The sequence below is a fragment of the Scatophagus argus genome, chromosome 9 (assembly GCF_020382885.2).
Source record: "Scatophagus argus isolate fScaArg1 chromosome 9, fScaArg1.pri, whole genome shotgun sequence".
NCBI lineage: Eukaryota > Metazoa > Chordata > Actinopteri > Scatophagidae > Scatophagus > Scatophagus argus.
This window is the reverse complement of record NC_058501.1, coordinates 2,216,339-2,228,664: the sequence shown is the minus strand read 5'-3', so window position 1 is coordinate 2,228,664 and position 12,326 is coordinate 2,216,339. Positions and strand designations below refer to the sequence as shown.

The following is a 12,326-nucleotide window of genomic DNA, read 5'->3' as shown; positions in this document are numbered from 1 at the left end:
TGCTCTAATTGGAGCAACGTGTCATGAGGTAACTTTTGTTGTGAATTGGTGCGATATAAATAAACTGAATTGAAACTGAACTGAATTTAAGAAGCTGGAACCAGCAAATATTTGACATTTCTGCTTGAAAAATGACTGAAATTATTACTCGACCATCAAAATAACTGGCAACCAGTTTTCGGCGTGCGTCATTGGAAATACCTGTTGTTGCTGCGTTGCTATCTGGACCGGTGAAACGGAGAAGCAGGGCCGTTACTGTCAATATTGTTTTGCTTTTTTCTAATAATTGCTTGCCTGTTCTGGAACTATTAAAAGCTGTATAAGACACTGGCTGTGAGGTGCATGAAGTGGACAGACAGTCTTATTATTATGCAATGTATAATAAAAAAACTAGTTAATTTCCAAAGTTGTGGAAAAGAAATGAAAAGGAAAGTAAGTAGAGAATCCAGAAAAGAAAAAAAAAAAAAAGAAAAAGCAAAGAAAAGAAAGTTACATGAGGTTTATGAACAGATCTTAGGTGCCTTTTAAGTGTTTTTATAGCGAATTTAACAGTTGGTTCAACTCAAAAGCCCCACCGTGAGGAAGATATAAAAAAGATAAAGGCAAAGAGAGAGTGACAGAAAGAAGATGACTAGTGATAGAGGAAGTGTGTGTGTGTGTGTGTGGGGGGGGGGGGGGCATTGTATTGAGGGCTAGGAGGAGAAAAGCCTCTCTGATTCACCCAGCAAAAGCTATTTATGTGAGGATTACTCTCCCTGAGCAAGTCAGACAGGAACGCTGCTGCACATCTAATTATTTAATTAGAGAGGCCACCACACTGTGGGGGGGGAGGTTTGGGTGGTGGGGGGGTAAAGGTGGGGAAGGAGGAAATCGGGGATACTGATTGGGTGAAGCCACAGGGTCTGCCATGGTGCCCGGACACTCTCATTACTGCTGCAATTAGCACTTAAATTGGAGCTGTAAACCCTATCAATGGAGTTGTAATTGGGGATCCTGGAGGTATCTGGGACCACAGTGGCAAGACTGCTCATGGCACGTCACTGATAATGGTGTGTGTGTGTGTGTTTGAGACAGTGTGTGACAAGCATGCAGTAAATGTGGGAACAGGCCCATTGTGAAGATCATTTAAATGTAGAGTATTCAAGTGCTTACGATCATTTTATTTTGTTGTTTGTATGATTTCTGTTGTAACCCAGTGCGTACTTTACTGATTTTCAAGGACACCTGTATTCCCAGTGTGCTCTTGGAGTGTGATAATATTTGTAATCCTACCTGGGCAATCTGACTTGATGGAAGCTCTTGGCTGACAATAGCAGTGAAAACACTTTCCTTCCCATTGCAGGCATCAATCAGCTCAGGAAGTCCTTCGATTGGGCCGCTGAAACCTCCCATGTCGCCCCTCCCCTTCCTGTGTGCACATTTCCTATGGAGTGATTGAAGAGAGGGAAGGGAGAGATTCTTAGTCCTGAAGCAACATCACAACAAATAGCAAGCTTCCTGCTGTCTTTCACTGCAGGGACTGTGGCTCTTTCTTTCTTACCCAGCTCTTCCCATTTTTATTGAATTTGCACAAAAGTATTCGACACTGCAGGATGCAGGCTTGGTGTGTTCATGGAAAAACTACTCCAGGTTGCTCTTAACATTAACTTAAGAGGTCCTACATGTGTGACTGCAAGTGTGTTCGAGCCTGTGTAGGAGGTTTGAAGGATGTAACTGGAGTTGCCCAGCCAGGGAAGGGAAGGTTAGAAACTGTTAATCAGAGAAACACACCAGCTGCTAATGGTGCACGTCATACTGAGTCCTGTTTGCCATGACAGCAGCCAGACGTTGAATATGTGAAATCCTTAACACCTAGAGCCCTTCAGATGAAATGGGGAGAAGCTGTTCAGACGTATGGAACACGATGAGATGTGATGTGATTCTCCTTAGCGCTGGGAGAACAATGAGGCAGATTAGCCACCTACGAGAACTACAAACGAACAACACATCATTCCAGCTGTGCCTGTGGAGAAGCGATGTTGTTTACCTGAACAGATAGAGGTGTTGTTGTTCCACATGTGGCAGCGTCTGTAACGAGGAGTCATGCAGCCAGCGGCCCTGGACGATCATCTGCACCAGGTTGCAGATACTGATGGCTGTAACAAGCCAACCTTCACTGGCAGCTAGGTCCAGCATTGCCTGAGGAGAACAATCAGAAGAAAGGAGAAAATTAAAGCCATTTAATGCCATCTCCCAGAAGGGTTTTAACTGTTAAGAGTTTTTAATCGCCACTTTCTGCGTTTCCTTTGGTTCATCCACAAGTTCAACCATGGCCATTTGAAGCCCAGGTCTTAAAGACACAGGTATGGGCTGGGTTGGGGTCTCAGGCCGTGGTAGAAGAAGTATTCCTTTATTTCAGTAGAAGTGCTAGTACCACAAGGTGAAAATACTCTAGAATTAAAAGACCTGCATTCAAAACATTACTTAAGTAAAAGTATGCTAGTATTTTCAATAAAATGTCTTCAAAAGTATCAAAAGTAATATTTAAGGTTGAGCTAATTTTAACTACTTTATATACTGTTGGCTAGTTTAATCTAGAGCATCATTTACTACGAGGGCATCATATGACAGCATGGCTGTCCTGTGAGAGCCATTTATCTCTAAAAAGTCAACTTTTCATGAGCTCAGAAAAACAGCCCGTTTTCAGATTTGTATTTCTGAAGAGTTCATTTAGCTTAAGAAGTATGAGAATTTTCTGAGCACATGAAGAAACACTTCATTCATTAGTTTACCGCAAACATTTAAAATCAACACATCTGGAGATAACTATTTTTCACTGAACAGGGCATGAGAAAGTGTAATCTAAAAAGTAGTAGTTAAAGCTGTCAGACTTCCTTTTTTTGAGAGAATTCACAAAGAAATCAACTGATTCCAGTCAGAAATATCACTGTTGCGAATGCTGGTGCGACTTGAGACCTAACCACAAGTTGAGCTGATAGGTGAGGACGACAGTTTTCAAACAACACCGAAACAACTATCTTTATTTGTTCTGCCTCGCCCACAAATTTCAAAGCATCACCAGCCAATGAATAGCATTTTTTTTTTGTTTCAGTTCTCTTTTGGCTTTAAGAATGGCAGGCCAACTGGTTGGTTATAAAGGGTCTGACATACACTGATGAGATGAAGAAAGACGAGAAGCAGAGGAAACATTAAAATATAGAGCATGACATTTTCTAGCCAGCTCTCAGCTCCATTTCTTGCTCACCCTGTGATTTTCCCTTCACCCCTTCACGATCTGAGGCTGAACACAGCTGTTCATGAACAAACTTCATTAATCTAAAAGTCATTTCCTGAGAGAAACTATGACAAAAAATGACTCTGGGTGCACAAAGGCCTCAGGAAGGAAATCAAAATGCTAATGCAGCAGAAATTAAGAGTGATTTACTTTTCCACGGGAGCTACTTGATGACTGAATATGGCTGAAGTCACAGCAGCGCACGGGCCCAACAGCAAAAGGCTTAACTGATGTTAACTCACATCAAAGGCCACCAGTGTCCACAGATGAGACATTTGAAAGAAGCGTAAAACTATTTGAATATGAAAGGAAAGGAACAGTGCACATTTTAAAGTCATATTCATTTGAGCGTAATTCTTATTGTGGTTTTCTCTATGTCGAGTTCTTCATGGGTCCACTTGTTTCCCCGTAGAACCCCGGAACCCAGTCTGAAACACAAGTCAGACTGGGCACAATTTATAGTTGGTGTAAATGGATAGGGTAAGGTCCCATTTTATTGCTCGGGATCTCAGGTCTGTGTGTCAATATTTTTAACACCTGAGGGATCCAAGAAGTTCCCGATTAACCTCAATCACACTTTCCTTCAGAGTCATAACAGCTGAATTCTTTTGCTTGTCAGCTGGCTGCCAGTGTTGGTGTTCTCTTTCTTCTTTTTGGGTTTAATTAACCTCAGGTCCATTTGATTTTTGCGGTGATTACGTGTTTTTCATGTTTATTCTTTGTACGTAGTATATTGTCACTCTTACTTTTGTACAACTAGCATGCCTTTAAAGATTTTTGAGTGACAAAAGTCTACCCTTTTCTTTTGTGGCTTCTATGGAAAGGTCCATCCTAGTCTCTGTGAGAAAGGCTATGAAGCAGCCCCTTGGAGCAGAGTTCCTGAGATATCACATGCATGAGAATGGGAGTTGTGGACAGACTGACAACCCAAAGCCACAAAGCCTTTGTCCATTGGTGCAGAGGCACAAAACCCAAGTTCAAAGGCATCACCGTCAAAAATGTGGACCTTTATGGAATACGAAAGCTACAGAGTCCAAATCTGAGGAAGAAATCACAGCTTGCTGACTGACACCATTCAATTTTATAGAACTCTGCTAGCTGGACTATAAATAGCTCAACAAAAGAGGAATGATTTACAGACAGCTGAAGGTCCAACTACATCTCTAGTCTGGTTAGTGAGTAACTAACTGTGGCTTGCTAACCATCATTTAGCTATCCATGTATCCATGTCCATGAGTAGTGCTGTAATGTACTTGGACTGAACTATTTCTCAGCTGAGTTTTAAGAAAATGCAAGATATATTACTGAATTAACAATTGTGATTGTGATATGAAATTACATACACTGTTCTAAAGGTCCATTTTATCCATCTGCATTCCTGGTGTATTGGTCTGTACTAATTTAATATTTTTACACATTTGCTATGGACCTTTGGTTCTACCTCTTGAGGACAAAGATCTGTAGACTGTGCAGACAGTGACAATAAACTGAAGTCATTGCGATATTCTAGGGCTTACCTCCAGAGCGTGCTTTGCAACATGGCTCACTGTCTTCCCGGCAGTGTCCATTTGAAAAAGGGTATATTGTTACAAGAATCGGAAAAATGTTGCCCAGAGATCCCAATATTCTGTTGCATCCACATTATGAATACTGTATGTAACAATAAAAATATACATTCATTCAATAAAAGCAACCATAAAGAAACCATAAAGAGACCAGAACCATTTCAGTAAACGGTAGCAGCAGGATACCAGAGAAGTAACCACATCCATGAGAGCCAAGCACTATCACTGCCAGATACACAGCATGGAAAATCACAAGCACATGTACATATGCACACACACACAACCATCCTGAGCTGTGGACAATGGCTTACAGACGTTAAGACATGGTCTTAACTTCAAACAGTACATGCAAAAAGAGTGAATAAACACCGGCTAGCGCATCACACCATAGCTGCAAAATACCCTGCCTATTCAGTCTGATCAAAGTCTGATAAAAGTCAGGGGCTTGCTATGAATGTTGCTGACTATCATATCTTTACTCTGTTGTTCAAAATCTTGTCTTAAACCGTAAACCTTGTCTCATTGTCCCAGACAATGAGAAGCTTGGGTGTTAGATCTAACCTCTGATCATCATGTTATTTATGAGATGGATCAGCAAGTTCAACTACAAATCACCCACTAATGTTCACTTCATACATTCCAACAGCTAACATGTGCTCTCTTTTCATGTGCGGTACATTATTCAAATACCATTATCACATGATACCATTACAAACACTATCGAGAAATAAAACAATCTTGATAATCTAATCAAAATCATTATATATGTATCTGATACACCAAAATATGACACTTACTTACTCACCTTAAATACCAAAAGAAAAGAAAAATTTAAAAAGCACATTGGCTTCTTTTAGTGAGATGGTATATACAAAGGTTTAACTGGGAGATTCAGACTACTGACACTGATCAGTTGATCATTTCTCATGAAAACATGCAAAACTGTATTGGATGCTCTAATTATCTTCAGCGGTGATCCCTGAATGGCTGTGTTCATTAAGTCAACTTCGAGGACAAGTGCAGGACAAGTGCACATGGCACTCCTTGGTGCTGACAGAGAGTGCTATGCCAGACTGGTGGAAAATGGTCATTTGCTAGCATTTTTTCTTTTTTTTTTTTTACAACTATTGTACAAATATTCCCAAAGTCTTACTGCTTGTTTTCATGTTTTACAAAAATATAATAACTAATGAATGAGTTATAAAATTCATAACATGTAGCTGCTGTTCATCAACTCAACGAGGAAATCCTACCTGACAGATTCGGATGGCGTTGTCCAGCACTGTCTTGGTGTCAGTGGTGTAGTCGCTGCATGGCAGCGGGGCGTGGCTGAAGTGGGCCTGCAGCAGCAGGTGGGTCTTGGTGTGGGCACTATCATAGGAATGAGGGTTGACCTGCAGGGGGAGCTGCTGAGCCAGCTGGCTGTTAAGCTGGTCCTCGTTGTGCCTGACAGGCAGCTCGGCATACTCCTCTGCATCCTGAGGGACAGAGATCAAAAATCAAAGCGGAACACTAAAGCGTGTGGTCAGACCTTTTTTAATCCAAGCATCTGTACTCTAACAGCTGCATTTACCTCCCCAGTCTTCTGGGTTTTCCCTGCTTAGAAAACCGGCTGTTCCCCTTCCCCATAAAGACTGTGGGGAAATCCAGACCTGATAAACCACTAAATTTGCACCACTGGTTATAAAAATCTATCAAGGGTTAGCATAATTGATTGAAGTCTTTAAGTTCTCTGAAGTAATCCTTAACAGCGAATGAGAAAAACACAGTGAAATGCAGTGGATCAGTGGGTTGGTAAAATGACAATGATGACCCCATCAATCTCCTCTTTGTGAGGCTGTATGTTGTTCCGTGTTTGCAGCTGTTATACAAAGAGATGCGTGGACATGCATGGCTCCTCTTCTCTAATTCACTCCAGTTTAACTTCAGCTAATGTAGTCTCATCAACAGGCTGTGCTGAAGGCATCTGTCACAGCCCCCCCCCTACCCACCCACCCAGCCTGGACTGTTAAGGCTCCATCCATCACTGACTGAAGCCAGTGTTTGAAAAGCTGGGACCTGAAAAAGGACCTGAACAGGGTGGGGGCTGGGATGAGGCATAGGAATAGGAATCATCTCTCACTGATCTATCTTTCAGTGCCGTTGTGTCTGCATATAGATGTGCAGGAGAGAAAAACTATAGATCTTTAAGCAGACATCATAACCAACAACTCTACACTGCCCTGCACCTTCTTATAGTAACATAACAAGGAAGAAAGTAATAAGAGAGATTGGAGGTTTGAAGCAGGAATTTCTTCAAATGCCAGTCGTTTCTTGTATTGTCTGCAGTTTGTTCGCAATGATTGGTTGTGTTCTATTTTAGAAAAGCCAATTTATTGGTCAGTTAATTAAATCAGCAGAAGATTAATCAACAGCTATTCTGATCAACAATTAATCATTTAAGTATCAAGCAAATACGCAAAACATTCTTTGGTTTCAGCTAATCCAGCGTGAGGATTTTCATCTTTTTCTGTTTTAAATCAATGTAAATGAATTGAGATTGAGGGACTGTTTGCCAAAACAATGTATATATATATACATATATACACTGACTGTATACTTTGACTAGACAAAGTTGGGCAGTGCATGGTTTTGGCTAGTCCAGCTGGCTGGTAACAAACAATCTTGCATTACAATGTTGTATTAATGTTTGGTGACATGCTTCTCTCTTGATCCGAGAGACAGAGAGGGGGCCGCTCTTTCTCTTGATGTAACTCCTATACTCTACTTATATATACTACTTATACTCTAATACTGCTGTGGAGAATGGTCTCAAGAACAATCTGCAGCTCTGGGTGCAGGCAAAATGAAGTTTAACATCGGCCATTTGCATGTAATGCAACTGAAACATTTCCCTTTAAGTTAATGAAAAGGCAATTCAGTCAATTCAGGCAGGAAGGAGGTTAGTAATGGATATTTACAAGGTTTGGCTGACTAGTGGGTTTGTTTCCAACCTCTCTGATCATCTTGTGTTTCTTTCCCTGTCAGACTTCTGTTTAGTGATGCTGCTGTGTTGCCAGATCTTGGCAAATTCACTGTATTACCGTGTTATCAATAGGAATAATAGAATTCCCTGAGGTGCCTCTAAGCTCTTTCACCACAGAGGTTGTTGTTTTTTCTTACGTGCCAACATTATGCCAAGTTTCCCATATTGAGTTAGGATGTATATTCATACATGACAGCATGACTGACATGTTAAATATTTGGCTTTACTGCCAGAACACTGGCATCTTAGGAAGCAGGAAATAAACAGAGCAGGAAAGATAACAGGGACCAAGACAAAAGGGTGAGTGGTAATGCAGTGCTCCGAGATAAAAATAAGTGTGGAAGGAGGGGGTGGGAGGAGGTGGTGCAGCGAGGTGTGGTGTTGCTCATTAGAGGCCACGCTGCAGCAATTAGGGGGAACTGGAGGAGCATGCCAGTGCTTTGTGGCTAACAGAGGGGGAGTGGATGGGGCGGAGGGGTGACTGGCCTATTGTGTTGCAGCTTGCTGGGGAGGGAGGCAGTCGGGCATGTCATGCTTTGGTCTGCTTCCCACTACATATGTGCAAAAGGAGAGTGATGTTAATGGTCTCAGAATAGCCTCCCCTCCATATGTTAGCATCATTACTGAAGTCAGGTTCAACCACTGGATCCAGTGAATGGACTTAATTTATTACTTGGTGATATGGTGAAATTATAACTAATGCAAGAAGCTAATTAAGATGTACAAAAGTAATGAAAGTAATGAATACATCTCTAGTATGAAAATTGAATTTTTAACATCCATATTGTATTTTTGGCTAAAATAAAGAAAAAAAAAAAACACACCTCAAGTAGCCTACTACAGGAAATAATTCTCTTTCCATAAATCATTTTCAATGTGCAGATCAAAACCAACAATGGATCTATCCTACTAACAAGTAATGTGTGCACATCCAGCACCAGGTATATCTTAGTCCTCTGTGTCACAGAGCTCCATTGTGAAAAAAAAGGGCAAATACCAAATGGGAATTAAAACCATCAAAACCATCATTCCTCCCATTTGATGAAAAAAAATCAAAGAGAAATTCTGCTAACCCAGACTCTATAATGACATATGTTAGTGTCATGGACGTAATGTGGATGGCTGGAGTTACCACAGAGGATTGTGCTGCAGCCATTGCAGCTGTGTTGTGCTGTGCTACCAGCTGAGGTGATCCACTGGACCAATTCCGAAACTTTTGCTAAATATGAATCATTTGCACACCAAAATATGTAAATATACCACAATTCCTTGTTTAGTGGCTGATTTAGTGGCTGACTGATCCTTGTTGAAACTCTATATTGTGAGCTGTTTTTAAATATTCGTCTTCAATACGAACTAGTGAGCCTGGGGTTGAGGGCCATTGACAGGAAGTTATTTTGAGATGGATTACAAAATTGTTGATTATAGTCTTTTCATGGGGTTTGCTCATACTACAAATCTTAATAACCCTAGCCTAATCCTTTTACATTCTACCCAGGACAAACTCCACCAAGATTGCAAAAATCCTTAATCTATTGTTCAGCAATAAAATATTTTGTTTATCAGTCTCTGGATCCAGATCTACAACATGCATATAATTACAGATGATCAAGGAACACATATGGCATTAATTTCATTTGCAGTGCAGGAGTTCCTCAAGAAAATAAAAATTCTTCTATGAACAATACCAAATAAATGTCCCTTGTTTGTTGGTATACGGCCAAGATATCCTGCCCATTAAGGACACACACTGTCAACAGAAATGATGGGCATTTATATCTTGAAACAAGACAAAACCTTTAGATCAGTGCACCGAACAATGACTCTTTCTATTCTATTCTATTCTAGCAAATATCTTAAAAAAGTTTTTTCTCTTGCTTGCTTTTGGAAAATCTGATCCTGATCATAGAAATTCATGTTATGTAAAAGATAAAGATTTTTCTAACAGTGATGAAATTCACCATGAATCATTATAAACAAATACATAAGCCCATTAGAAGTAGTACCTAAAAGGGGTATGTCATTATCCCCCCTTCAGGGAAAGGTGTGAAACCGCCATGTCTTGTGCTGACCCCGCTAATCAGAAGCCAGAGTGTGGATGACCTTGCCATTGAGGCCCCAGAACGAGGAGAGTTAATGAAGCTCAGACAAAGGTGCTAATTTGATGGCAGGGAGTAAAGCGTGTGTGGATCTGATCTGTGTGTGCATGTGTGTGAGGAAGAACATGTCTGGCTTATACCGTATTAACAAACACAGGACATAACACACATCTTCTCTTATTGATCACAGACTCCTGGTTCTAAAATTTGTCTTTCAAAGAGGAACCTATTGCATGAAGGCCCAAAGCCCAAAGTATGCACTGGCTCAAAACAATTAACTGACCCTAAACATTTTTTATATGAAACAACATGTATATTTATGGTATTTATGGAGTATGGTAATAAAAACAAGTGAAACCTTACTTTTCATGCCTACTAATGTTTTCTATTTTCTTTTCTTGCAGACATTAAATTGGAAAATAGTTTGCTGTGACTGACTTTTTGATCTTGCCTACAAGGTAAGAATTTAAATTTGTGCTTTTGCTTTTTTATGAAGCAGCAGTTTTAAACACAGCAAGAGAGCAACTTATTTCCTTACAACTCAAACTAAAACAAAAACACTTGAAATGACAGTGACTGCAAAAACAAGACTCTGTCCTGGCACAATTCACCAATTACTCTTTCTGAAATTTGATTTTTTTTAATAAGCAGTTAGAGTACAGATTAAAAGTCTAAATCCCTCTATGGGCATTTGATATTATTGTTGTTTAGGATACCATATCATGCAGACAAGCCAATTGTAGCACTTTTATAGTCTTATAAATATTTCAAATTTAAATTTTTATTTTTTTTTCCAGGTCACAGGTCCATTAAAAGAATAGTCAGCAAATTTCTTGGCTATCCCCATGTATCTATGACTGAATGTGAGACAGTAGCTTGTGTGATCACAGGGTTAAACTCACCGTCAGAATGGAAAGCAGCTCATGGATGGGGAGCTCAGCCCTCAGCCGTTCTTTAAACACGCGGATGGTCTGATGCTTCAGGTAGTAATAGGAGGCGATGCGACCATAAGTCAGTGGCTCGATGGTTCGATCATCCTAGAGCATTAATGAAGAAAAAAAATCAATCAACGGTGCATGAAGTATGAGATTTCAGAGCCTTGGTCACATGCGCATTTAGCTTACTTTTCTAAATAACCATTCTAGATCCTTTTTAAATAACCCGTACACACCTCTTTTATTTCTATACAGTAAGAGCACTCCAGGTCCCGCAGGCTTCTTTCCACCAGGTTGGACAGGTACTTATTGATGAACTCATGGCTGATGTCTTCTAAGCTGTAATAACTAAACCACACAAGACACAGAGTGTGATTACAAAAACATCAGTGACATTAACATGGATATGCAAAAGAAGGACCATTTGACGTGGTGTATATTTGGTCTGTTAAAGTGGTTGCATTTATCCCCCTCTGTCTAGCATAGCCTTTGGATAGGAAAGCTCTAAAAGTTACAAATAGTGTAGGACATATTCAAGAAGTGCTCAGTGATGAGTCAGGGTGTTCAGGTACACTATATGGGAAAATGTACTGGAACAGTACTGAAGTAGTTTCAGCCCCAGCTGAAAGAAAAATGGCCAGCTCTTGCCAGCAAATGATTCCCAGGTTAGACTGTTATTACCTGAAATAAGACAACCAGTGGCCAAAATGGGTTCCATGCTCAGCTCTGCCAAGTAAGAGTTACCACATGAGGCTCAACAGAAGTGTAATCAAAGACAATCTTCATTAGCTCATAATGCCAATATTTGTGCACAGTGTGTGCAAGTCAAATAAAAGTAGGAAGGAAACCAGGCATGGTTTCATTAAAGCTGGTAGGAACAGATGCTAAAAACCCTAAAGGTACGTTTGTAAGTATGGAAAAGCCTGTGTGAATCTGTAAAGTAATATGTCTTGGTTAAGTATTTGAACTGTTACTTCAGTGTACTGTTGACTGGTGGTGCTTTCATCGGATGTTGAGTATAAGAGGTGAAGAATTAGAACTGGGTTACCCCAACAGAAATGATAGATAGATAGATAGACAGATGTAGAACCTGTAAGCTTAGATGAAATACAAATCAGCTGTTAGAAACCCATGGAAGTCTGAGGTGAATACTCAGTGGCCATTACTCCTCCTTAGCGCCTACAGCCAGTAATTCTAACCTTGAAATACTTGCACAGAACACACTACTCTCTACAAAAAGGAGCTATCTGAACTCCATACTATTAAAGTGGTAGAAATGCATTCATTGATGCTTGGGAATGCGTCCAGGGAGCATCCTGATCAGATGTCCAAACCAACTCACCTGACTCCTTCCAACAAGAAAGACCAGCTATTCTAATCCAAGCTCCCCTTGAATGTCTGACCCAAAGACCCAAAGTTATTTTACTC

General features: G+C 40.4%; 1 protein-coding gene across 1 annotated transcript in view; it reads right to left on the bottom strand.

The window, feature by feature from the left end:
• ascc3 (activating signal cointegrator 1 complex subunit 3) overlaps positions 1-12,326 on the bottom strand; it is a 136,195-nt gene that overhangs the window by 5,547 nt on the left and 118,322 nt on the right. The window contains exons 35-39 of the mRNA XM_046400567.1: positions 11,135-11,246; positions 10,866-11,000; positions 6,093-6,317; positions 2,027-2,178; positions 1,273-1,423 (exon numbers count right to left, since the gene is read on the bottom strand). Of these exons, the coding sequence (XP_046256523.1) occupies positions 1,273-1,423; positions 2,027-2,178; positions 6,093-6,317; positions 10,866-11,000; positions 11,135-11,246 (775 nt within the window). The remainder of the gene's footprint in view (positions 1-1,272; positions 1,424-2,026; positions 2,179-6,092; positions 6,318-10,865; positions 11,001-11,134; positions 11,247-12,326) is intronic.